At 58.2% G+C, this 27009-nt stretch overlaps 1 protein-coding gene and 1 long non-coding RNA gene across 2 annotated transcripts; both read right to left on the bottom strand.

Annotated features, from left to right (window-relative positions):
• Window positions 1-16761: 16761 nt before the first annotated feature.
• On the bottom strand, window positions 16762-25261 carry NT5M (5',3'-nucleotidase, mitochondrial). Its single transcript, XM_054212962.1, has 5 exons — window positions 24968-25261; window positions 21708-21808; window positions 21179-21239; window positions 20647-20761; window positions 16762-20449 (listed from the first exon to the last, which is right to left on the bottom strand). The coding sequence occupies exons 1-5, from the start codon at window positions 25229-25231 to the stop codon at window positions 20292-20294; spliced, it is 699 nt and encodes a 232-aa protein (XP_054068937.1). The 5' UTR covers window positions 25232-25261; the 3' UTR covers window positions 16762-20291.
• Window positions 25262-26093: 832 nt separating this feature from the next.
• LOC128913761 (uncharacterized) lies at window positions 26094-26998 on the bottom strand. Its single transcript, XR_008468060.1, has 2 exons — window positions 26865-26998; window positions 26094-26686 (listed from the first exon to the last, which is right to left on the bottom strand). It is a non-coding gene; the product is annotated as an uncharacterized LOC128913761 (long non-coding RNA).
• Window positions 26999-27009: the final 11 nt, after the last annotated feature.

Genomic DNA, 27009 nt, shown 5'->3' with positions numbered 1-27009 from the left:
AGTGACGGGGCGGATGAACCAGTCACGCGGCAGAAACCCCTGACTGGGCATTGATTTCTCCTCCACCAACAAGCGCCCTGCAACACCCGGGAACCTCCACCTCCCGGGCAGGGCCGAGCATGGCCGAGGCCGCTCTGATGCACGAGACTGGCTTGGCAGCAGGAGCGAGCGTTTGAGCAAGTCGAGAGCGCGGCGCTTCGCTCCCTGCACCCCGTCCAGCTCCTGGCGTGGCTGCTGGTAATCGCTCTGTGCCGCGGGATGTATTGAGTAGCTGGCTGCGGGATCCCTGCTCCGCTCACGCTCACAAACATGAGCTCCATCCTGTCTCTCCCATCCCATCCCATCCCATCCCATCCCATCCCACAGCTCCCAGCCCAGCCCTGGGCTCTGCACCTCGCTTCGTTTTTATTTTTTCTCCACAAACCAGGAGGCTGCAGCCGACTGACAAGTGCAAAGCTTGTTCTCAGAGCAGCACGCCTCAAATTAACCCTCTGGCCTCCTTGGGCTTGCAGAAGTTTTCAAACACTGGTTTTCCCTCCCCTGCTCCGGAGGTTGCCTGGCCACAAGCCAGCAGCGAGGAGGTGATGCTGGGCATTGGGGTCCATGCTTTGCTGCCTATGCCCCGTGACTGCAGCCGAGCTGCCTTCGCCATACCTTGCCTTCGCTGCTGGAAGGGGTTTGGGGACATCAATGTGGCATGAAGATGTAAGACAAAAGGGCTTTCCTGCCAGGTTGTCACTCGTGCCCCTAATGCTGTGCAGAAGCCCCTGGAAATGGGTTTGCAAAGGTTGCTGCTGAGCACGGCTTGGGAAAGGATGATTCAGGGCTAGAGATAAGAGTCCTACGAGCTGGCTGGGAAAAGAGAGAGAGGAAAAAATGCGTCAGGGCAAGAGAAAGGAGAGATAAGTGGTGCATCGAGCCTGGGAGCATGAAGCCATCAGCCTCCCTGGCGCCACGGGACTGTGGGGTGGCTGGATCTGGGCCGTGACAGCCTTGGATGGAGCCGGCCATGTGGCAACCTTGGATGGAGCCGGGCCACGCGGCAAAGCCTGCTGGCTGGCAGGGCTCGGGGGGAGCTGCGTGGGAGCCCCCTGCCAAAACCCTCTGGCTGCAGAGGGCAGGGAGGAGGCAGCCCTGCCTGCGGACCCGCTCTGGCTCCCAAGGGCTGCAAGAGGAAGGGTCGGCAGCGATGGTTCCCCGCAACTCCATGCAACCTGCAGCCCACTCTTGGCCCCACTCACTGCCAGGACCGCCATCCCAGGGCACAAGATTTGGTACATGCCAGCGCACGGACCACGCTCGAGCCGGGAAGATGCTAATTTAGTGCCGTGAGCTTGTCCTGGGGGTGACCATGTGTTACATCTTTGGGAATTGCAATGCACTGCCTTTCGTATCAGCTCAAGCTTTCGGGCTGGGGTACGTTTTGTACTGACACAGCCTCTGCTGCTGCCCAGAACGGGGTTTTGGGGGGCCGGGAGGGAAAACACCCACCCTGTGATCCAGCCATGCCCTTGCAGCTGATGCCTGTTGTCTCCTAATTGCAGTTCTTCACGTTCTCTAAAAACAACAGGCGTAATTAGCTGTAGGATGGGAAACGCCAGGAGCTGGGAGCGTCCTCTGGAGCTGGCGGCGAGGGGGCAGCCGCTCGGGGGCCGGGCTGCGGCTCCTGCTTTTGCAGGATCCCTTCTCCCCCCCCCGCAAACCAGCCACTGGCGTTTCTCCTGCCACCATCACTGTTCTCTACATCCGCATGTGCCGCATCCGCTTGGGCATCCAAGGAGGAAAACCAGGTGCTGGCAGCATCTCCTCGCTCTTATCCCACCACCGCCGCACCCCTGCAAGCACACAAACACGCTTCTCTTCTGCCAGCTCCGTATTTGCAGCCACTGTATATACAGTATAATCCACCCACAGGGTATCCAGGCTGTACTCGGCCGGGAAGGACAGAACATCCTTGTGATTCGAAAGGTCAAAATGAATGTCAATACCCTGTCGGCTTGAGTCAGCAAGAATGCCAAAGCTGCCTCGGGGACACAAAGTGCTCGGAGGGAGAGTCGTGGCTGTCGGGTACGCTGCTCCCCGCGCAACAGGCACGGGGTCCTCGAAAGCGCTCTGCTTGCTGCAGGGTCGGGCAGGGCAACTATTCATAATAATAATAATAATAATAATAATAATAATAAATATCATGATGTGCAAACAGCTTTGCCTGCTCAGCCCAGAGGTCCTGGTACCCCATCTCCACCCCTGGATAGCGAGGGGGTAAGCAGGTCGTGATGCCCCTCCACAACATCCTCCCAGCCTCCCCCAGTTTCTAGGTCCAAAGCCCAGCTCTGCCTCCTTCCCAGGGCTCCAATGCAGGATTTTCCTCCCAGGGCTCAGCCATGGAGGTCCACGGGCAAAATGCATCCGTTTGCTCTAGGATCTGGAGGGCGGAGAGTCCCACAGAGCCCTGGGCTGGGAGCTCAGGGTTCATGGCATGAACAGGACCAGCATCTGCCCCGGTTGGACCTCCTCGTCCTCCCCCATGGAGAGAAACTGCTGTCGATTTGAGCTGGGCTGGAGGAAACTCAGCTTGGGAGGATGGCTGGGATTGATTTCCAAGTGACAGAGGCGCTCGCGTGTCCCTTGAGCTCCCGGCCCTGTGCCTAACGATTTTCTCTGCTAATAATCTCCGCTGAGCAGGCGGCAGCACATGCAGGCACCGAGCACGGGGACGAGGGGGATAGTTCAGGGCCTGACGTGGTGATGGCAGGGCCGTGCTGCTGTTCCTGACATATTAGACCCTTTGCATTTCTCCCCGGCCTGTCCCAGCAGGAGGGCTGCCCACGAAGCCCATGATGCTGGCAGCACCGGCCCCTCTAACGATGGCCCCCTCTAATGAGAACGAAGCCTTCTGGGGACTTGGGGGATTTGGAAGTGAATTAGGAAATCCCTTCCCAGTGGAAGGGCAGATCCTGGGAGCTGATGGTGTATTACAGCAGGGCTTTGGAGGCTTTGGGGCCATGCTGGGCGCAGGTGGTCTGTGGTTCGGTCCTCCCACACGCAGCATTCACACCCATCTTCACTTCCCTCTCCCCACGCAGTGCAGGGAGCAGGAGCGAGAGCATGAACTCGGGCGCAAGATTCTCCAACCACAGGCTTTGGGGAGGCCCCTGGCTCTCACCAGCCCAGCGCTGCCGGGAAGGAGCCGTGCAGCCGGGAAGGAGCCGTGGCACGTCGGTCCCCGCATGTGCCGAGGTCGGGACGAGCGGCAGGAGCTGGCAGTGCCGCCCAGCCTGGCAGGGCTCTCGCGGCCCCGACCTTTCTGGCTTTGAAAACAGGACAGGAACAAGACGCACTTTTGTTTTCAGTTCGGGAGCTGGAACAGGACCTTCGGGCTGTTCCTGGGATGTTACGGCATCCTGGCTGCTCCTGGCGGGGGCGGGGGACAGACCGTGTTCTGACACCCTGGTCAGCCTCGCTGCACCCTTGCACCCTTCCCATTTTGTCCTTCAGCGGCAGAGCCCAAAGCTCTCCCCGTCCTCTCCTGCAGCCATGCCGGCTGGGGGGGCTCCCCCAGGGCCACCGGCAGGGACAAGCAGCTCTCGCGAAGGGCCAGCCTTCAACTGGAAACCCTGCCGGCTCTCGCCACGGCTCATGTGCCCGGTGAGCCCGGGGGAGGTCAGGGAGTTTGTGCCACGGTTTGATGCAAAACGCGACTGTTGCCCTCGGTGGCACAGGGCACTGAACTAGAAAACCAGCGTACGAGGAATGTGGGTGCCCCCACCTTGCCTCACCCTTAAAAGCTGGCTTGTGGCCACCCATCGGCCCCTGGCCAGTGACCCCGGACCCTGCTGCAGGGACGCAGCCGCGGGCAGGAGGGCAGGGAGCGGCTGTGGCTTGCAGCGAGGCCATGCTTAGGAGCATCACACAGGGAAAAGTAGGGTTGAGCCCCACATCTGGCCATAAGCAGGGTCCGCTGGTCCTTACCCGGGGACCTTCAAGTCACGGAAATTAGGGACAATGTGACCCTACACCGCCAAAATTAGGAAGATGCCCCTGGGCAGCCTCTCCCTGCGCAGGGCTGGCACCGGTCTGCGGCTCAATACATCGGCCATGGGGCAGGCAGGCAGCAGACAATGAGGGTATTTTTTTTCCTTTAGGGTGGAAAGGGCTATTTCTAGAAGAAACGGCAAATCACCGCATCCTCTTAATAGCGGGTGGGGACGTGGCACCTTGCTGTCACCCACCGCCTGCCCTGGAGTAGCCCCAAGGACAAAAAGCTTAGTGACTCTCTGCTTCCCGGCCCCGCTCCTTATCAATCTCCCACACCCACAAATGGAGAAATAATCTGCTGGGTTCCCGTATAAGAGATTGCGGAGCCAGCCAGTGATGAGAAATGACACGGGCCCTGCCACGTTGGTGTGCGTGGCAATCGCTGCTGGCATGGAGGGTCCTTCCAGCACTTCCCAGCAAATCCCTGGGATGTTCCCGGTAACTCCCCGGGAGCCACTCGCACTTGCCTGCCAGGGTTGCCTTCCCCTCTTGTGTGCCGAGAGCCGATTTAAGCTTCTTGAATGACAAATTCATGCCACCCTTCCCAGGCTTAGGCTTTCTGCGGCAGCCGTCACAGCAGGGAAATGCATTTTTTTTAAAAAGAAAATCAAGATTCCCAGGTAATCTCAGCAACGGGGACTTGAGGAGCTCACTAGGAGAAATAAAGCCTATTCTCAACGGCCTGTGCCACAGAAAGCCGGTGCGAGGCCGTTTGCGTGTCCTGTGGTGTTTGGTCCAAAATCTCCCCAAATGTCCCCAAATCCTTCTGCTGGCAGAGCTCAGCCATGGCTGGCTGGGGACAGGTCCGCACTGGCCAGGAGCCGCTATAGGGCTGGGAACAGGAGGATTTGTAAAGCGTGGGGCTGGGAAAGGGGCTGGGGAAGGAGAGGGGATGCCCCTGGTCAGCTCCGTCCCTGTCCCCTTTGGCTACAGCCCCTCCGCAGCGCACCCCCGAACCTCCCAACACTGTGTATTCCTGCTCCGTGCCCCCGTTGCCCTGATCAGTCCCTTTTCCTTGTGCCGGCATAAGGATTCACCCAGAAGCCGTGTCAGGGACCAGATCCAGCTGGAAGCACGTGCCCTGCCGAAGGTTTGTGCCCCGAGTCGTCCCTGCACGGGTCCTGCTGGATTGGTGCCGCCCCAAGGTGCCGCCGTGCCAGCACCCCCCTGCTCCGGGCTCTTGTTTGTGCCTGCGGGTAATATCGTCCCTGCAAAAAACATGATATTTGTTTTTGCTGCCTCAGGGCTTGAACCGTTGCCCTCTCCAGGGATGGGTCCCCGAGGGCTGGCGGGGATTTACAGCTTGCCGTGATTTATGACCGAGGTGGAGTGGGACGGAGCCGTCGCAGCCGGCACCGAAGAAACCCAACATCAGGACTGTCCCGGCGTGACCTTACCGGGCCACACAGGGCAAAGCCATGGGGACAGACAAGTGTCCCCTGAGGACAGCGGTGGCATCCACAGGATGAGTGACAGGGTGAATGCGTTCAGAGTCGCCTGTCCCCCTCCTGGAAAAAAAACAGACGTGAGATTTTAAAACCCAAATTTTTGCCTCTAGTTCAGGGGTTTGCTCCTCTGCCCCCATCCAGGAGGGATGTGGTGGGAGCTGGCGCTGCCGGCAGGGACACCGGGTGACCCAAAGGCAATGCAAATCCAGGCAAGCGGCAGCAGACGTGGTGTTGGACTTAGAAAGCGAAGCAGAGGGGCTGTGGAAATAAGGGACTACTGAGTAACTGGGGTGACCCCAGACACCTCTCCTTGCTCCGTTGCCCCCTTCTGCGGGGGAGCGGGGAGGGGAGAGGGCAAAGCCAGAGCCGAGAGCCGACCCCAAAGCCCAGCTGCTTCCCCTCAGCCCTTGGCCGCCACCATTCCCTTCCCGCCCGGCTCCTCCTTATCGGCGCGGGGCTCTGCGGCCAGACCAAACAGCCGCCCCCGCCGCCGCTGCACGTGGGGCAGCACGGGGAGGGTTGGGACCCAGACGATTAAATAAAAGCATCTTGTCTTCTGCAGGGTGTCGAAATCCAGCCCTGGGTGCCCCAGGCAGCTCCGCTTTGCCTGCCCTCCTCCTCTCCTGGGTGAGAGGTCTGCGGTTGCTCAGCTCTGTTTACTAACCATGGATTTTCCCCCTCCAGCTGTTTTTTTATTTTCACTGCAAAGCAACGCAGAACCACCTTGCCCGAGAGCAGGTGAAAGCCCGCTGATGCCTGCACCAGTTCAGACCAGCAAAGAGCTGGGCATCCCGCTGTGGGGTGGGATGGAAGAAGAGGGGACACGGGGAGGTCCCTACGGCAGGATCGGGTGCACAGGGTTGTGGGCTGCCAAGATCTGGGGGACACCTGGGGTGCTGGGGTGGTGGGGTCACACCGAAGCCAGTGCTGGCTGGGGGGCTGCTGGGGACCACCGTCCTCTGGGGACTTCACGAGGGTCCTGAGGCCATCAGGATGGGGCTGTCCCCCATCTGAACCTGGGGCTGAAGTGTTCCCCACCTCCCACGTCACCAGCGTCCCTCCTGGGACAGTTGGGGACAGTGGCTGGCCTTCCAGACAAAGAGCCTTTGGTGAGGAAATGCCTCTTGAGCAGCTCCATACCCATGCGGCTGGACACGCAACCAGCCCGTACCAAGGTCACGCTCTTCCTGCTGCATTTCTACCAGCCAGTGCGTTATTGCAGGAGGAAAGAGATGATTTAGCCTTAATTTATCCTTGCTGCAAAGAGCCGTGCGTCTCTCCCCACAGCCCTGAGCCTGCGTGGATCCAGGGTGGTGGGACCCTCGCCCCCTGCATCCCCTGTGCATCCCTCGCTGCCCCAGTGCTGACCCGGTGTGTGCGGGTCCGTGGAGACCCCCTGCGCGATGCAAACTTCTCCAACACACTTCCCGCTCACTGGACCCTTTCGGGGACCTGGGCAGACCCTGGATCAGCCCTGTTTTGGGTCCTTCTGGGGTCCCCCAGCTTGGCCCCGCTGCCCAGGCTGCCCGGGCGGAGGGAAGGCAAAGGGCTCCAGCACACACGGGCTGTGCCAGCCCCATCCCCACTGGCGCTGGGGAGCACCCGGTGAGCCCAGAGGATTGTACTCGCAGGAGTATTACCTGATCGCTGTTGCCGATAACGGCCTTTTACGGCTCTTACCTGGGCTCTCCAGGAGAGGTGAATCGGTTCAGCCTCCCACAGCCCTAAGGAGAGGTAAAGGAGGTGCAAAGAAATAAAATGAGTTCAGGGAGAGCCATGGCCAGGCTGTGCCAAGCCCTTCTGCCTTCCCAGTGGGTATCGAGGCGGGCATCACTCCCTGGGAGAGCCCATTTACCTGCCACTTACCCCCCGCTAATACTTTCCAACCCCCGTGCTCATTTTCACCCAAATTGCACACAGAGGTAGAAGTCAAAAGGCTGTTTCTATGTGCATCAGGAGAACGGCTGGTGGAGAGGAGAGACAGCTCCTGCTGAGAAAAACGCTGCAGCGTGAGCCCAGCCCTTTACTAGACACCAGAGCAGCCACCGAGCAGCAAAACTCCATGGGAAATCCGGCTTCCTTGGGCTGGCCGCTCACGGCGTTGCCGGGTTTGTTTTGTTCTGGGCTTGAGATACCGGTCGGACAAAAAAAAAAAAACAAACCCGCTTTGTAAGTATTGAATTAAAAGGATGATGCAAAAGCTGCGGGGTGCTTCGGCTAGAAAACGTGAGCGGTTTGCATTCGGCCCCAGCGGGGCGCAGGCTGTTTGGAGAACATGGGGTTCTTGCGATTAGCCTGCTCGTATGACTCAATATATAACCACCAGTTACACACTAGATTTAATCTTGGGTCAAAAGTCATGGATAATTCAAACCACGGAGAAAATGTTGATGGCAGGCTTGCTGGAACTGTTTTTTTTCTGCTATTCTCCATTTGGCCCAAACAACCTGTGCAAAGCAAATGCACCCTGGCCCTGGGCAGTAGTGGTGGGTGTTACCTGTGCCATCTCCTGCCCTGGCCAGAGCAAGCTCTGCTCCCGCTCCGCGAGATGCCTGCTCTGCCTGCATCCTGCATCCAGCTTTCTGAGCCTCATTTCGTCTCATCCGCTTGCTATGGGGGGGAAAAAAAAAAAAAAAAAGGATGATTCATGCCCTGAACCTCCCGTTGGAAGCACAGCATCGGTTATTTTGCTGGTTGTGCAGGTGACTGCAGTGAAGGTGCCCTCCGCGCCCCGAATTAGCAGGGGTGTGGATGCTGCCTGCTGCATCCCTGTAGCAGACTGGGTACCCGGCTCAGCGCACTCTCTATTTCCATCGGTCCCTCTCGGGTGCTGCCCCAGTTTCTTGTCTTGGGCAGTTTCTTTCCCGACCGAGTCACAAAAGCCACTCTGGTATCAAAAAGACGTCAGTGGGGATGTTCAGGAACGTCCTGCCTGGTTAGGTTAATTGAGCAAAGGATTTCAAAGCAGTGTCTCGGAGACAGGGATCAGGGTAAAGATCTCGTGCTCTGAAGTTTCCGTGCGGGCTGTGGGGAGCGCTGGCTGCTCCGCGCACCCACGAGCGGATCGCTGCCCTCTCACTGCTTCCCGGGGGCAGCAGCTGCGATTTCTTTTTGCAGAATACTGTCTTGCAAGGATGGTTATTCACAGGGAATGTGTCGCCCCATCTGCCGGTGGCAGCAGACGTCACTACCTGGTTGTTGCATGGGGACAAGGGGCTGTCACGGACCACGGTTGAGCTCATCCATCACTGAACCTCCTCTGTGCCTCCGTCTCCTCTTAGGTCGTTAGGAAGGATGAGCGATCCTTCCCTTCCCTTGCAAAACCCTTTGCCGTGCAGCGACGGAGATAAGGATGCAAATAGCCCCTACGAGCACAGGAAAGCTTTTCCCTGCGGGAACACCAAGGAGGCAGGGAAGCAGCATCATGTCCATTTTGCAACCAGGAGAGGCAGCGAGACAACTGCTTCACCCACGGTCGAGCACGAAGATGCTAAACCCCGTCTTCGGGCAGACCCTCCTGCTCCCCGGCTGCTCCCGCCCTCACCACGGAGCCGGTGGCTCTGGCCCGGCAGTGCTGGCACAACCAGAGGGTTTTGCCGGCAAACTGGGCATCTGAGCCTGGGCTAGAGCCAGCCGGAGCCTGGAAGGGCTGATTCCTCTTCCCAGCCCTGGTACATCTGCACGGGGAAGAGGAAAAACCCTTTGGGACAAGGAAGAGAAAGCACTGGAACAGGCATAAATAGCTTAGTAATAATACTAATGATAGCACTTAGCACGTAGGCAGCAGTTTGCAGAGCAGAGCACTTTACAAACATTAATTAGTGCTGGTAGACAGTTCAGCGATATGGTTCCCATTTTGCCAACTATGAAGAGCAGAGAACCGACCATCTGCTTAAACCCTTTTTAATTTAATCCTGGGCCATTTGCGTAGGAAAATCCTGAGCCCGTTTCAGCATCGGATGAAACCGCCCGAGCGCACCCAGGCCCTTCAGACCCTCTCGCAGGGTGACAGTGCCAAGCGTCCCAGGAGAGGGATGTTCTGAAGGGCGTTGGTGGCTGCGGGCTGTGCCCAGGGCATGGAGCTGGAAAACACGGGGCAGCTGTTTTCCATGTCAATAAATACACGTGGTGTAGCCAGAGCGCTGGTGGTTTCCCTAAAGGCACATCGTGCTGCTGGAGCCTTTGGGGTTTGCCAGCTGGGGAAGGAGGGTTTGATGGGCTCCTCTTACCCTTTGCTAGTTTCTCCTTCACCTGTGGCAGTTTTAACGACCTCTTGGGACACCCAGTTCACTAGCAAAAGTTAAAGCAGCTGCCAAGAATGGTTAAAGCTGTACCTGGGGCTCAGCCCCACAGGGTGATTATCCTGGTCCTGGGGGTGGCTGTGGCTGACACTGCAGGTACTGGTATAAGCTAAAATGTCTTAATATAGGGTCATCAGAGCTTCTTTTCTTTAAAGATATCTGCTTTGTATTGCACAGTAAGCAATGTCTCTGCAGTGGGGTTTTGCTAAGGATGGGGGTCAGGGCTGGGGGCTTGGCCAAGGGGCTGGAAACAAGTTTAAAGCCAGCGTGAGCTGGACACGGGATCTGCACCCCGAAAAAATCCTGGGGGAAATGCAGGTATTGCAAGCGCTGACCCTGGAGGGTGAGTGGCTGGGGATGGCAAGCCAGTCGGTGCTGGCATATCTTGGCTGGAAGCAAAGCCGCCGTTGCACGTTGAGTGTGGGATATGCAGCCGTGCATGGTGCTTTTCTGCAGCTTTAACTCTCTCCACGGATAATTTGCAGGCAGGAAAAGAGGTAGATGAAAACGCAGGGGATGGGAAAAGGCAACCCTCCAGCAAGGAGGTCCCCTTCTGCTTCAGCAGCAGAAAAACATGTTTGTCTGCTCTTAAGCTAATATTGAAACCTGCAGCCTTTTCCCAAATGTTGCATTTAAGTTTCCCACCGCATATGAACTCATCAACCCTACAGATGGAAAAGCCTGCTCAGTTATGGCACTGGCTAGCTTTCTCAGGCTGTTTTATTAGGATTAGTGGCTTTTTTTTTTATTAGGTATGGACTTAAAAGTCTGTAATGATGAAATTTTTCCTCCTCCTTGGGCAGATGGGTCCTAACTCAGAGCATGGAGGAAAGGGTCAAGTAGGACTTACAATGAATTTTATTTCCTCTCCAGACAAAAGAGCTCCAGAATCACTTTGGCCTTGACTGAGCGCAGCAAGTATCTCACTTAAATCCCTTGCTGAGCTACCCTGGACTTGCAGCTACATTGCAATTATGCGGATGCTTAAGTGCTTGGCTACATCAGGGCCTCCGGCCCACTCACCATCTCCAGGGCCTTTCCAAATTATCCCCCAGCCTGGCCACATTTTGAGTCCAGGATGGTCCAGGATTGTGCACGTGGTCCAGATAAAGCAGATTCCAGCAAGACGCTTTAAGCTCGGGCTCAAGCTCGCCCCGCGTATCTCCGGCTCTCGCTTGGTTTTGCTTGTGGATGGCTTCCCTGGGCAGCTCCCGCATCCCGGCTCCACACCAGGATGCCTTGTTAAGTGTCTGACTTTAATTTCTCTCCATCAGGAGCCGGGCCTGAGCAATTACATAATAACGAGCTATTCATCCAGAGGGAGAGCGCGGATTTAGGTTAATTGGTCTGACAATTGAACCCAATCCTTTCCGGTTTTGCCCAGTTTTCCTTATTTTTCTCTCCTTCTGCACAGTATCTGTAAAGCTCTCAGCCTCGTTAATTAAGAAGGTAACTTCACCCCGAGGGCTGTTTTGTTCTCCTCTCTTTCCTTCAAAAGAAAGAATAGAAAAAGCAGCGAGAATTAGCTAGTTTGGGATGAAGCAACAACCACCTCTGAGCAGGATGGAGCCGGTTGGGTCTGACGGGGGTCGGACCGCATCGAGCTGCTGCCGTTCTCCTGGGCTTTGGGGAAACAATGCGGCATGGCGAAAGCAGGTGCCGTAGCAGGAATGCTGCTCCTGGCACGTTCGAGGTGTTGGATAGACACACGGCAAAGCTGGGAGGCGCAGAAAACAGCAGAGTCCCCAGGTCTGACCGGGTGCTGGGTCATCACCGGGGCTGCAAAGCTGCAAATTTTGGGGGAGAGATGCAACGGGTTCTTGGGAACGCGCAGCTCTAAATGTTTGGGCACTTCTGAAACCCTTTTAATCAACAATTACTGCTGCGAAAGCCCCGTGCGTGGGGGTCTGATGAACGGGGGATGCTAGAGTCCAGCATCGTGCCCCGGGGCCACGCCGGGGACAGCAAAAATGAAGCTTTGCCCTTTTTTTGCAGGTTCTTTGTGGTCTCTATGAACACGCGAAAGCAGGGAGCCCATCACAGAGCTGGGCCCTGACCCGTGCCCTCTGGGGTGGGACACTCGCCTCCCTATTTTCCTGTCACCCACAAGTGTGGGCAGTCCCAACCCCACTATATATGAAGAAACTAATAACATATTTCATGCTTCCATTTTCATCATCTGAAGAGTCAGTTGTGGGTAACCCAGAGGTGGATTTTGGACCAAGGAGGTGCTGGACCGGCGAGATTTAGAGTCAGACATGTTTCATCAGAGGCTGGTAAGTCTTGCAGAGAATAAACTGGCGTCTGCAGAGAGGAGCCCCGTTGCAAGGGCAAAGCAGTCCCAACGTGGCAGTGCTTGTGTCCCGAGGGGCTGCGCCCGGCTGGGCTGCAGCTGCCACCGGTACCAGTGCCCGTTCCTAGGAGCCCGCCTGGGAGCACCTTCCCCATGATAAAAAAGGATGTGTACAAGATGCATGAGCAGGAAGCACGGCCGTGAGACCATGCCGACTGGGCTGGAAAGGGAAAATCTGTTATAAAATGGGCATCCAAGGCATGAGTTTGCTTTCCCAGAGGCTGCAGGGAGGCTGGGGGGGGGATCTGGGATGGAGAGCAAAGGTGATGCCTGCGAGAGGAGGGGGTGGTAACGCCCGAAAAGTTTCTGGGACCTGCTCCCTGCGATGCTTCCTCAAGGCTGATGGAGTCATCAGCTGGCGCGGCTGTAACTGCGGGGGGAAGCAAGTGGGGCCCCCCGGCAGGACGGGGCACGGCTCGTCCCCAGCAGCCGGGCTGGGGTGATGAGCCAGGTGGTTCCCAGCTGGTACCCGGCCAAACACCGTGTGCAGGCAGGCACAGTGCTGTAAAGGGTGACACGGGTGCCAGCAATCCCAGTGCCACAGAGACGGAGAGCTGGCTGAGAGCAGGTACGGGCTGCTCCCGGACGGTGGCTTCATCAGCGATACGGCAGCGGTGACACCGAGCCTGGCTCGGGTGGCACCAGCACTGCGTGCAGGTGGCTTTGTGGCACCAAGGGGAGCAAGTCCCTGTGTTTCTCATCCCTTCGCCTGGGAAGGACTTGCCCTGTGCAGCACGAGATGCCCCTGTCCTGGTGCATCGCCCGGCACACACAGTGGGACCCCCCTTGCCTCCCCTTTACCAATCAGAGGCCAATTCCTGGCATCCACAGCTTTCCCAGATGCACCTCCCGGCACCTTTGGGAATTTTCTCGAGTCTGACGGCATTTTGGAGCCGTCCCCACGAGCCGTTGGATGACTCACCGCTGTCACCACCATCACGGGCAGACGTGCAAGCGTTGAAGGCAGTGCAGGTGCTGCCCGGCTGGGCTGGCATGATGGAAACATGCCACGGGCACTGAGCAGGTCACAGGGGACCTGCGGGGCTTGGGGACAGCCAGTTATGCTTCCATAGACCCTCAAATGCATTCACCCGATATCTCACTAACAGCCTTTTTCAGTAGCTGCAGTTAATCTCCCTTTTCCGGATCTCAAGAGACCGGACACTGCTCCAGTCCCGGCTACCTGGCGATGCTGAACTCTGGGACACAGGAGATTGACCCAGACACAGCCAAGGCAAGTTTCGCCCAAAGTCTGGCAAGTTGGAGTCTAAAATAATATATATTCAGGGTGAATCCATTCTGGGAGAGGAGCAGCACCATGTCCCCAAGGCACCCTCTCCGTTCCGGGAGCCTTGCTGGCCCCTGCCAGCCAAGGAGGAGCGGGTGGGCGAGGGATCTGGGGATGGGGACGGGCTTGGACCCATCGAGGGTGACCATGGGAGTGGGGTGTGCAAGCTCAGCCCCAGGGGTGTCTGCCCACGGAGCGGCCTGAGGCCAGCGTCCTCCCCTGTGACAGGTGTTTATGGAGCTGGACGGGATCCCCACAGCCCTTGTGTCCATGCCCCAGTGGCTACAGGACACCAGGGCTGATCGAGATCGTGGTCAGACCCTTCCCCTGGCTGCGTCCCGGCTCCAGGACCGTGAGCCTCCAGGAAGGAGCCGCTGGTGGGACGTTCTTGGCAGGTTTGGTGGTTGGTGGGAATGGCGGGCGAGGCGTCCTCATGCTCGGGGTTGCCGGTCCCGGCGGTGCTGGCGAGTGCAGCGTCAGCAGCAGCAGCCGGTTTTTGGCAGCCATGAGCCGTGGCCCCGCATCGCCCATGGGCCTGGCCCCGGGGAGGGTGGCATGCTCACGTCTAAACACAACATGTTCCACAAGCGTGTTTGTCAACGCAGCCACAAATAAACATTTTGCAGGATCTTTGCCAGGAGGACAGGGTTAATGTGTGTGGAGCCCTGAAGGACACAGGAAAGCTGTGATGCAGGCCATCACCGTGGGCTCTGGTCTGGCCTCCCCAGCGCTGCTGGGGCAGGGGAAGCTTTATTCCTCTCTGGGGAGCGCATTACTTAAGTCCCTGTGTACAAATAGAGAAGCAAAGCCCCATTAATCCTACCAGGAGGGAAATCATATCGCGGTGCTGGGGGAGAAAGGGAGGGTGAGAGGAAACTGCCAGAAACCTCCCCAGTTCCACCTGCCCTCGCCACTTGTGGCTCTGCTCCCCCTCTGCCCCCCCCCCCCCCCCGGCTCTGACTTTGGGGTGAGCGGGAGGAAAAAGCAACGTAACAGCCCTGGGTCCTTGGGGAATTTCAGGCTCACGGAGGCAGGATGAGCAGTCGCAGCCCTGGGAGAGCTGCAGGGGGTCCTGGGGGGTAGCAGGGGCAGAGCCGAGCGGGAAGGCGTGGAGGAGGAGGGGGATGCACTGGGCATCTGCTGGGGGCCTATAGCCAGTGGGTTTTCTATATGGACCATATAGACCCCCAGTTCCTCTTCTAACCTACAAGTTTTTAAGGTTTTTGCCCTTCTCATTCTCTTCCCCATCCCTCTGTCAGGGAGTGAGCGAGCGGCAGGGGGGGCTTCACTGTGGGGGCCAGCCCAGCACCTGCAGCTTCAACCACGCTCTCGGTACCCCCCAACACCCCGCTTGGCCCCGGTAAGCTGTGCCCCCCAGGCTGCCATGCCCACCGGGAGGGATGCGGGGGGCATTGGGAGCCCGGGCTGGGATAACCAGGAGTGCTGAGGGATGGAGGGAGGATGGAGGGCTGGATCCTGCGGCCAGAGGAGCCGGATCCTGCTCTGCAGCCGGGCTGGCTGCTGCGCGCTCCCACACGCGATCGCACAGTCCCCTCTAGTGGATATTTCTCCTGCATCGACACGGCTCCCCGGCCCACGCTGGGTGGGCAGCGCTGGGCTCTGCACCCTGGCCCCGAGCACGACCCCGGGGGCACCATCCTGCTTCTCTCCCAAAATTGGGCAGGGTGACCCCGCAGAAGCAAAGCCCCGTCCGGCTGCCGCCGTGGGCCGAGCCATCGCTGCATCCTCTCCCTCTCCTGTGTCTTTGGGTGACTCATCCTCCCGCCGTCCCCTGCCCTGGCTTTGTCCCACACCACCCGCTGCCCTTGCGTCAGTGCTGGCCCCCGGCCAGCCCCTGCAGCCCTCCTCCTCCCCCTTTGCTGGGCTTTGCATTGGCTCGGAGTTATTTGGGCATCGGCCAACGTGAGAAAGAGCTAACGAACACCCACGTGGCGAGAGCTTCTGAGGGATCCAAGTGCAAGCATCGCTTGCTCCCACCCTGCCAGGTCCTGCAAGCTTGGTCCAGCTTGGACCGGGATGAAGCAGGCTGTTCTCGGGGTGAATTCCCTAAGGGCGTGGGGTGCTCGCACCCCATCCCGCTCCCAGCGGCTGAGGGGTTTCATGCAGCGGCTGCAACAGCTGCCGGGAGGGCACCCAAACCTCCTGGAGCTTTTCTGGTGAGTTTGGGCAATGCCAAAATTCAGTCCCCAGCCGAGGGCAGTGCTTACACGTTAGAGATGGCATCTTTGCTTTTGACATCCTTTCCTCCACAGCTGGCAGTGCTGCTCTGGCCAGGGCCACCTTCGCCCAGCAGTCCCTGGCCACAGGAAGGGTGCGAAGGCTCCCACCATGACCGGCCCCGAGTGCTCCCCTGCGCTCAGGGCCAGGGCCAGGTCACCACCACCACCTCCTTCCCCCTCCTCCCACTTGCCTTGGAAACTGTTCTTGTCGCCTGGAAGATACGCGATATTTGCAACCTGAGGCTTTTCAAGGTAAAAAAAAGGCACGCAGGAGAGTGTGGAGGGGCAAACGCAGACACCGACCCACAGGTCAGCTGCGTGCCGGTGGTTTGTGATGCTCTGCCAGCCCTTGCCAGGCTAGCGGGGATGCGGCCCCTCGCCCTTGCTCCATCCTTTGCTGGGAAACACATGGCCCTGTCCCTGCCGCCACCATGGCAGTCCCAGGTTGGGACAGGGCTGATGTCAAACCCACTGCCTCTGTCCCTGTGCCGGGAAAAGGACAGCCTTGCTCCGGGGAGCTGGGACCTCCAGCGTGGGGCGAGGGTGGTGGGGAGAGGCAGCTGGGGCACGACGCACGGCTCAGGCCCAGAAACGCACATCTCGGGCACGAGCTATGGCACAGACCATGTTTTTCCTTGCTGTAGCATCTAGGCAGGGGCTGTGGCAGGATTGGACTCGCCAGTGAACAGGCTAATTTAACCTCCGAGTGCTTGCAGCCATCTAATGCAGCACTCCGAGCTGGAAGAGAAAACTCAAGCTGTCTCTAAAGCCGCGCGTGGCAGTGACTCAGTGCTGCACTGAATACCAGGGGGAAAAAACCAAACAAGTCCTGTGCTTTGCCCCAGCATCGGGGCTTGTTTCCTCCGTGCTGTGCTGATCCCGGCTACTGTGCTCAGCGCAAGGAGAACTGCCCTCTCCACTGCCTGGCTGGAGCATCCCTCCCCGCAGCCCAGAAATGGGGATTTTCCCAGCCCTGTCGGGATGGTCCTGCGATTCTCCCTCCCCACCTTCGCTCCCGCGCATCTGGCAGGGCTACGGCATTGCTTACAGCCTGCAAGTGCCGGTCAAACACAGGGGTCACCCATGGCACGGCCCCAGAATGGGCAGGGGAAGCCTGTGGACACCTCGCAGCCAGTGTGCATGGATGCGGATCAGCCCCCAGCGACGGACAAGGTACAAAATCCCGGGGAGAGCCAGCCCATGACAGCTCCAGCCCCTTTTATTGCTTCTGCTCTGTGGCCCAACGGGGGAGACGCACTTCATGGCTTTATTTATTATAGAAGATCTTCAGGAAGCTGACGGCTACCTAAACCCACCACTATTTCTGCCCACAGGGACTCTGTCTTCTGGGGTAGTGGCACTGCTGTTGGACACGGGGACTTGCCCAAGCCCACAGGCGAACCCCCCCGCCCCCATCCCCACGCAGAGCCACAGGCGGGAAACCGCAAACCCCAAACTCCGTTTCTAGGATGCTGGATGCCAATAAAACCCAGGGTTTATTGCAGCGTTCCTCATCGGCCTCGGTTTTATAGATGTGCATTTAAAAATAAAAGCTCTCTGCATCGCAGCCGGCCACAGAAGGGCTTGAACGTTGAAAGGGCCGATCTGTTGGGCGATGGAGAGCCACCCCGGCAGGAGCAAACAGGCCAGCTACCTCCTCGGGATTTCTGTGCGTCGAGTCAGAGCCTCATGCATGAGAAACTCCAGCTCTGCTTTTCAAGTATGTTTGGCGTGAAGCGACGTGGTCTCTACTGCATCGCAAGTCCCACCAAAAGGGAAAGACCCGCTGGCCCCCAGAGAGCCGCCTCCCTTGGGTCCACCCCGAGCTTGAGGGAAGATGGCTGGTTTGGGCAGCTGCCGTAGTGACACGCCGGCTCCAGTTCTGGCTCGAGGATGGGCAGTGAGAAGGCTCTGGAGAGCTTGGGCAACTCATGCTTAAATGGTGCCACTGGGAAAAGAAAACAGCTCAGACGCCATGAGGCCATCCCGGCTGCACGAAGTGGGCGGCAGGGCTGCGGTGGGGCCGAGGGGTACGTGATGCTCAGCAGCCGTAGTGGCTGCCCACGGTGGTCACCTGGTGTCCCAGCTCCCCGCCTGCAAACCCTCTGGCCAAGGCAGCTCTCGGCCAGGGGCTGTATCTCAGGTGTCTGCACATTGCAAACACCCCTCCCAAATACCCGCTCCAAACCAAACCCCCCCACCCAGAGAAGCACACAGTGGTTTAAACAGAAAGAAAAAGAAGAAGGAAAAAAAAAAAAAAAAAAAAAAGATCCTTGTGGTATGTAACTCTCCCACCACCATGAGCCAAACCATGCTGTCCTTACGCAATCACCCCATCCCAAGAGACGGGGCAGCTTTTAGAAAGACCCGAGACAATGTGGGCTTCGTCCCTGGCCCCGCAGCAGCCGGGGAAGGCACAGACTCAGAAGCACCGACTTCACTAGCCCCTCCAGGTCCCAGGGATGGCAGGGGGCCGGCTGTCGCTGCTGAAATAGGTTATTTGTCAGCTATGTAGCTTTGAGCTCACATAGTTCTTTGCTGATGGGGGCCCATGGGAGAGAGGTGAGGCAAGCCAAAGGCATGAGCAAGCAGCGCGGGGTGGCTAACCCCAGCCAAGCCCTGGCTACCGCCCCGGCCTGTGGGGCTATGTGTCCCAGTGGGGAATTTTACTCCTGCAGCCAGCAAGTCCCCGGGCCAGGAGAGCAGGAGGGCGCGGTGGGATCCCGGATGGCCTGGGGACAGGCAGGAGCGGGGGCAGCGGGGCCTCCCCGGTGTCAGCAGTGACGCAGACGCACGCCGGCCCTGACGCATCCTGCGCGTCCCCAGGGCTCTGCCTGGGGCAGCCCCACCATAGCAGCTGAGACGGCTCTTCTCCAGGGCTGGACGGAGGAGAAGCTACAGCTGCTGCTTTCTGGTGCTGCTGTCGGTGACAACCAGGTCCCTGCAGTTCAAGCTTCCCAGCGGTGATGGCCACTGGCCACTCGCAGAGTTCAGCAGCCTCGGCACAGTCATTCATTGGTGGCAGCTGGCATGGACAGCTGTGTATGCCACAGCCCCTTCACACTGGCCAGGTGGCCGAACACCTCGCTGCAGGGGTGCTGGCATGAAGTGAGCGGGGACGGCAGCATGGTCTGTCCCCAGATGTCCAGAGCTGGGAGAGAAGCGGAGCCGCCAGCTGCTGTAGAACAAACTAACCCCATGATACAGCCCAGCCTCGCGGGCACCTCTGATGGGCTCCCCAGCCTTCAGCAGCAATGTCTCCCCAATTTCTTCCCTTGTGGTATGTGAGGACTGCAAACAGCATCCACGGATGCGGCCATGACAATCCTCCAGCAAGGCAACCTTCAACTTGCCCTTCAGACACCACTGGTGCCTCTGCTTTGCCCATTTCTCAGCGATGTTGTAGCTCCTCCACCAGCCCCGCTTCTCCACCCAGCGGCATCTTCCCGAGTGGCTCCACACCAAAGAATTCAGGATGCTCTGCAGCAACGACCGTCCCACTGCCTGACCCCAGTGGGATGCAGCACCCAGGACCTTCCGCGTGGAAGCAGGGTGCCCGGTGGACGCACACCCAGAGCTTTGCTGGCAGGCTGACGTCAGACACTACCAGGAGGAGAGAGATGGGTGCTTTGATCGTGCAGCCTGCATGTGCAGACCTCCCTGGCTTTCAAATCCGTGGAGCTACCGTCCGATCAACGGCTGGCAGGGTGATCACCATCCGATCACCGGCTCCTGCAGGAGCTGCTCGGCTTGTGGGAAGGGCTGACAGTGGCGCTGCTGCAGTGTGCTCGCTGCCCCAGCAATGCCCCTGGAGAGCAGCCCACAGGCAACGAGTAGGTGTGGGGAGAGCTCCTCTCTTCATCCCAAATCAGCTCTAAAGCCCCAGCTCTAAAGCTGTGGCAGCTCCTCAGGGACAAAGGCGAGCAGGGATCCATCCCGCCAGCTGGAGGACGGCTACATCTCAGGTGTGACGGTGCCTCAGGGTTCCCTCCCCACGGCCACATCCACGGGAGGTGTGGTGCTGTCCCCCTATCCCACTGCAGGGACTCTTCCTGCAGGGAAGCATGGAGCCATCCCACTGTATTGGCCGCAAGGAACAGCACAGCTCCCCCTGCCCTTCCAGCTGCCCCTCTCCCTGGACCCGGGTGCCGGCCGGGAGGGAAATGTCCCCCAAGGCAGCCCCTTGGCATGAAGCCCTGCAAGGATGCAACGAACCACCCGCACGATCCCCGACTGCAAGACAGAGAGGAGGATGGAGAGCTGGCATGTGCCAGGCGCTGCACCAGATAAGGGCAGGGACACCCTGAGGGTGGCCACGTCTGTCAGAAATGCCGTCATGGGGGTGCAGATGCAGCACAGAGACCCCCAGAGCTGGCAGGAAATGGCCCCCAGCTGGGCTGCCAGGCCCACGGGGTCAATCCTGCTGCTGGTGCCTTGTGGCACAGCTGGGCTGGAGTCCGCTCCCTAGGTCCAAGTGGCTGTGGCGCTTCAGATCCTCCTCCTCTTCCTCTCTGCAGTAGGAACAGCGTCCGTCTGTCTGTCCATCTGTGGTTTCAGCCTTCAGCAGGACTCCGCAGGGACACGAGTGGGTGGCCACAGCCCCAGGTGGCCACAGAAGGCCAGGGTTTAGGTGGCCCGGCCGGGCGGGAAGCGTTTGCTGTCCAGAATGGCCTTCCAGTCATCGGTCCAGGACTGCAGCCTGCGGCTGGGGGGCTTCAGCTGCAGGTGCTTGTTGTGGCAGGCCGTGAAGAGCACGTGCTCCCAGCTGGGGTTCAGCTCAGCCCCTGCAAAGCAAGAAGAAAGGTCAGCTCTCCAGACAACTGCTCCACGAAGACGCAGAGGTTGACCTTACTCCAACATGAGGAGCCTGCAGACACAACCCCCTAACGAGAGCCTAATCAACTGGTCGGGGACCAGCACCCATCACCCCCCAATGCCACCCCTGTCTCTGGTCACGCCTGCCGCCCCGCGCCTGCCTTACCTGTTATATCAGGTCTGTCATCTATAAGCAGGTCAGCAGAAACCACCGTCTTATCTCGCGTCAAAACAATCTGCTCAAGAAACTCAGGGCCGAAGTGCTTCTCCACCCAGGCGTACTGGAAGGCGAGGGGTGAGTGGTGAGCGCGGGCAGGGGCGGGCTGACGGCCGGGGCATGGGCTGCTCGGCAGAGCGGCGGCACAGCCCGGCATGAGCCCTGGCCTCCACGCAGGGAGGACATCTCACTTAATAAGTTCATTAGTGAGAAGGATTCGGATGCTGCCGGAGCGCAAGTTCTTTTAAAGCCAAGCAGCTTTTGACATCACAATGAAATATTAAAACCAAGCGCTTCAGTGCATGCAAATGGCAGAGCTCGGCTGACAGCGGAGCTGCCGCTCTGCGGAGATGCTTAGGAACAAAACTGACGGAGCAGGGAAATATTGCTGCTGTTCTACAGCCGGAGGCACGCAAGGGTCAGCTGGCTCTCGCCGAGCAGCGTGGTACGGGAGGAGGAGCTGGGATTCGGACCTGCTCACCTTCTCGTAAGGGCAGTAGCGGTACTTCTTGATCGGGCTTGTGCAGATGAACACGTCGGTGCTGCCAGGAGGACAGAAATGGGGGCAGAGTGTCAATCCATGGCCAAACACGTTGATCAGACCCTGCTCCCTCTTGAGATGTACCTGGCTGCCTCTGCGAGACCCTGCGCGGTGCCTGAGCAGGCAGGTGCCCAAAGCAGATCCCCCACCACACACAGATCAAACCGGGATGATTTAAGACATTAATCCCCCATCTCACAGGATCCCACACCTGCAGCACAAGCATGTTCCCCTTTTCGCTACCCTTGCTGGGAGCAGAGAGCTGAAGGGAAGGGGCTGCACGTGGCTGATTTTCTTGGCAACTGCTCCAGGAATCAAAGCCCTCTCCTTCCTCCCATGCCCGGCAGGCCGGTAGGCATTTTAAACAGTGATGTTGCGTTCAGCGCTTCTGCCGAGAGCAGGATGAGCCTGCAAAGCCACTGCCGCTCCCCTGTCCATTTCCCAACACCGCGGGCAGGTTCCTACTCACTCTGCCAAATTTGCCATTTGCTTCACAGCTTCCACAGCCCCAGGGAGCGGCTCCAGCTCGATGAAGAAGTTCTTGGATTCCCAGATGCTAATGGCTTTCTCCTGTGAGGGGAAAGAGAGCGGTTACTGCACAGGGCTTCTTGTGACTCTTACACTTGCGTGTGCATCTTCCCCACCCTTTGCTAGGACAGAGGACGGGGACAGTGAAAGGTGGGAGCCCTGGCTGCAGTCCCCTCCTGCTAACTTGCCTTGTCTCTCTGGGTGTCTCTGTTCCTCACCTGCCAACCTGCACCGGTCCATAGAATTTAGATCGGAGATGCTCTGGAGCAGGCTTGGTTTTGCCCGTGCAGCCCCAGACACAGAGGGAGCAGCACGTTCCATCAAGGCAAAACACAAGAGACTGTCCAGAACAAAACCAAACTCCCTGTCTGCATCCAGAGGGGCATTTCCATGTGGATGTGGCTGCGGTGGCCTGGTAGCCCTGCTGTAACGTGACGCTGTTCAGCCGCAGATGCTGTCTGGCCTATTTGTCTCAATCAGACCACTTAAAATAGCAGCCGGGCTGCTCTCATAGGAGAAAGTGTATTATAGGATGAACTACATGTCAGCATGAATGCAGATGCTCTTCCTCAGGGATGCCTGGGCAAGGTCTACCAGGCAAACAGAGCATCTCCAGGGAAGGGTTTGAAACACTTAACATCCAGGTCAGGAGCCGGGAAGCACTGGTATGGCACTCTGGGAGAGCAGCGCTGAGAGAGACCACAGGGAGCAAAACCTTGGGATGAGGGCAGAGTCCAGGGGCTGCCTGCGATGGATCCCGCACAGCTCTAAGGAACAGCATCCCCTGCACTCCCTCAGGCAGGTAACGTCTTGCCAGCAAAGCGATTATTTTGCACAGACACTGGATCCTCGAGGAGGGGAGCCTGAGAGTGCTGCAACACGGCTGCGGGCAGAGGAAGCAGCCGTGTCCCGGCATTGCAACACGGCTGTGCAGCTGTGGCTGGGAGAAGTTTTGAAGGGAGCCTTGCCCGAACGGATTGATCTTGATTTTGAGCACCTCTATTTCTGTATTTGAGGAAGGGGAATAGGGACAAAAGGAATTTTAAGCCCATCCTGGCTTCCCTGTATTGCACAGTAGGGAGGAGCCGGCAGAGCATGGGGATAGGGGAGAGCAGCCTCAGTGATGCTCACACGCTGGTTCTTACAGCTCATAGCAACAAACCGGCTGGTTGGACGCGCCAGCTGCGCACCTTGCCAGCTCTCAGGAAGGTGAATGCATGAACCCATTGCATATTTGGGCACTGAGCATTTAACCCGCCATGCCAGAACCAAACCCTGTATTTCTCAAAAAATCCCAGATAACATGAGAAGACCAGACACCCAACTTAAAAGGAAAGCCTGCTCAGATCAACTGTTGCACTCTTCCCTTTTGCCTGAGCAGCAGCAAACATTGGCGCCTCAGAGAAGAGGAAAAAGAAGCCTTCTTCATATATGTTCAAAATGAAACATGCTGATTCGGTGCAAAAGAGCCAGCAGAAATATCTCCTGGTACCATGACAAGAACAGCTACCCTAAAACATTCAGGCAAACACTCAAACTGCAGTTGCTCTGCTTTGGACCGGTGAGCAACGATGTTTTATTTTTAAGACACTGACTCTAGTTGCACAAGAGACATCTGAGAAACGCGGCCCGATGCAGCAAAGCACTTCAAACCGCGCTGAAGTGTTTTCTTACAGCAAGGACTTCCGTAGCCATTCTGCTTCCACTTATGTCAAAAAGCATTTTGCAATCAAGCTCGATGGGGGAAGAACTAAGCTCATCTTGAAGAAAGGACCCGCTTGGCTCCCAGAGCCAGAACAACTCCCTGTGGCACCGCAGCCAGCACGCTGCCCGGCAGATGGAAAAATCCCCCAGGCTGGGAATCCCACCACCTGCCAGGCAGGACAGACTCTCGATTTACTTCTTAGCTCTCCCCATGAGCAATTTCCCTGACCATCCAGGGCTCCCCAACCTGCCAGGTCTGCGTGCTCAGCGTTTTGCTGAGGTGGTGTTCTCCCTTTCGGAGCTGGGACCTTCAGCTCTTTGGACTCTTTGGCTCCTATTTTCTGGTCTCCTACAGCAGGTCGACGGTGCTCTCTGATGAAGGGGGGCTGGAACAGCCCATGTGTCCGTAGCCACAGAGTGGCTCCTGCTCTTTTTATCCCGTCTCTGAAACCACGGGTGAAATCGGGGCTGGCCTGAGGTCGGTCTGTGGAAGTTTTACTACTTGTCCAGCCCAAGCTTGTGGTGGTTTTACGTGATCACGGCAGACGCAAGATGAACTCACTTCATTTAACACATCCAAAGTTAAGATCAGGAAAAAAAAAAGAGTTATCATGCATTATCCTGCCAAACTTTTAGCATCTGCCTTACTGCATGAATGACGTCCTCAATTTCCATTTCATCAATCCCAGCTAGAGAGGACACGTTATTCCTTCAGCTCATCAAGCGGTTCAGGACTTTGCCAGTGGGAGAGCCCCAGACCTTATGCATGCTCCTTTCCTTGCAGCCATCATACCACTAAAACCAAGTTATTTGCTGTAACACCTTTCAACTAGTGCAACTGCAATCTGCAGATGAGACCGCAGACACCCCATTGAGATGGGAAACTTGTGGAGGCAGAAACCGACTTTCTGCAGTGCTCAGCCCTTTGCTGAATGATAACGTACAGCACAAAGAGCGCTTCTGCTTTTAGGCTTTAATTACTTAACTGAATACAATAATTTTCAGGCATGGGAGGGCTTGGGGTTGTTTTAAGTAAGCCCTCACACGAAGCATCAATTGCATGGTTTGCTCTCAACTTCTCTGCTGCGTCCCACCCCTCACAACTGCTGTTGAGGAACTAAATAATCCATCTAGAGCAGCATCAATCCACACAGCTTGGCCAAATCCGAGCTAGAAAAACCCAGCAGTGCAATTTGGGGTATTTTAAAACAGATGTTCTGAAAGATCTCCTTTCCTTTCATCTATCTCCATCCGTGCATGCAGGGAAAAGGCGACAGATGTGCATGAAGAATGCTAGATTTCAGGGAAAAAAGGCACCGCTGGAAGCCCTCCTGTACCTGCGTTTTCGGTGGGAGCTCCGGCCAGCACCCGCAGCCCTCCCCAGCGCTGCACCCACAAGCTGGGGGGTCAGTGGGTCTCCCCCGGGGCCGGAGCTCCAACTGCACGGCGCAGAGCGAACAAGAGTCGCGCGCAGAGCCGGGGGATGCATAGACTCACACTCAGCTCAGGTCCCAGGCGCCCGTATTGCTCCGACACCCAGAAGCCCCTCCGGTCCTCCAGGGCAATGTAGGGCTTGTCGGGGTACCTGGCCCTGAACTTCTTGAGGAAGCCTCCCTCGAAGTCGGCCAGCACCCCGTCCATGTCCACCAGCACCCGCAGAGCCCTGCGGGACCCCGCTGTGGGGCCGGCTCCCCTGCCCAGCCCTGCCAAGGGGCCGCAGCGCCGAGGCCGAAGGTGCAAGAAGCTGCTCAGCAAAATCATGGTGGAAGGGGGGTTTTCGGGGCAGGGGATGGGGGGGGGGGGGGGGCCGGGCGGTTCTCCGGGCAGGGTGAGGGAAGGAGGGAGGGGGCTTTATTTCAAGCACGCACCCTGCAAGCAGGCGGCCCTGGCAAGCTGCAGGAGGAAGGAGCGGGGGGGATGCAAGGGGGATGCAATGGGGAGCAGAGGGGTTTCGGGGGGGGATGCAAAGGCCCGTCCTCGCCCCCAGCGCCTCCTCCCCCTCCCCGCCCCATCCCTCCCTTGCAGCGAGCGCGGAGCCGGCGGCGGCGGAGCGGGGTGCCGGGACCGCCCGGGGCACGGCGGTGCGTTCGCCCCGACCCGGCAGTGCAAAGCCCAGTTCCTCTTCCCGGTGCCTGACCGAGCCCGGAGCGGCGGCACCGCCTTAAAGCGGCACAAACGCCCTGCGACGGCGCGGCTCCAGCGCGCCGCCCGCCCGCCTTCAGCCTCCCCCGGCCCCGCTGCCTCCCCTGCCCCGGGGCGGGGGCTCGGCGGGGTGGCGGGAGGGGGTCTCCGAGCCCCTGCCTCAGTTTCCCGATCTCTCAGCCTCGGGGGGGCCCCACGCTCCGTCTCCCCTCGCCTGCTGTGGACCCTCTAACCCCCTGCCTGGGGCGGGTGGTGGGTACGTCTTTGGGGGCACACGTGCGTGGTTTGGGGACGGCCGTAACGTGATTTTTGCAGCTAAGTCTTGACATAAAATACACCCATTTCTACCCATTCGTTGGGAGGGGGCATAGTCCGCCCAGGATCTCACTCAGTGTGACATAGCTCAGTCCCCAGTGGGTGACGGGAACCCTCAAAAGACGATAGCTGGACCCCAAAGAAGCACTGACATAGAAACAGCACGCCACGATGTTCTGTATATTCTGAAACAGGACCAGAGATCACTGGTCAAAAAACACAGCGGGGATTAAAGCTGCTAAAGAAGGGGGAGGACACCGAGTGTGACTAACAGGATTAGGCAAAGGCTGAGCCGGGAAAGAAAGGATTTTAGTCAACGGCAATAATACGGCTCTAGCGGTTCCAAAACATTTCATCTTTCAATTCCAGAATATTTTCCAGCAGAATATCTCGTCCTTGTTTCACAGGAAGGGCAAATGAGCTGTGGAGATCAGGTGATTTGGGGAAGGTCACAGCGTGAATGACGAAAGGAGCGGGACTGGCAGCCAGGCCGCGAGGGTAAACATAAAAGTGAGGTGAGGAGGGAAAATGTATGAAGTTTCAAGTCTGTGTTCCGCTTTCGCTCGCACCGGAGGCATCTTGTTTATTGCAAGGAACGGGATTTAGGCGTCACTTGGCATTTCTGACTCCGCAGTGAGGGAATACATACAGGAGTGACAGGAAGGCAGGAATTTCCTCCTCCTCCAGGGTGTACTGAGGGACTGACCAGTTCCCTGCCCGCCGCAGCGCAAGGGCCGCGTTACTGCGCCGCCTCAGCTCCTGTATGGGTGGAAAATGCAATTCCATTAATACCAACCGAATTAAACCTCAATAAAGAATTAAATTCCTGAGGGGATCAACCCGCTGAGGGCCCCTCATACCGCGACATGAGGCCGTGTGTATGTGTGGGGGGTGTGTGTGACGGCATCATGACGTCACCAAACACACACACACTCACCCAGCCCTGCTGAGTCACGGCTTCTCGCGCCCAAAGGGCCTCCCTTGTGCTTGACACGGGGCGGGCCCTTCCGGGCGGGCGGGCGGAGGGATGGCGGCGGTTGCCATAGCGACGGCAGCTCTCGCGAGAGCTGGCGGGGCGGCGG

Source organism: Rissa tridactyla, chromosome 8 (assembly GCF_028500815.1).
Source record: "Rissa tridactyla isolate bRisTri1 chromosome 8, bRisTri1.patW.cur.20221130, whole genome shotgun sequence".
Lineage (NCBI taxonomy): Eukaryota > Metazoa > Chordata > Aves > Charadriiformes > Laridae > Rissa > Rissa tridactyla.
This window is presented reverse-complemented; position numbering and strand designations above follow the sequence as displayed.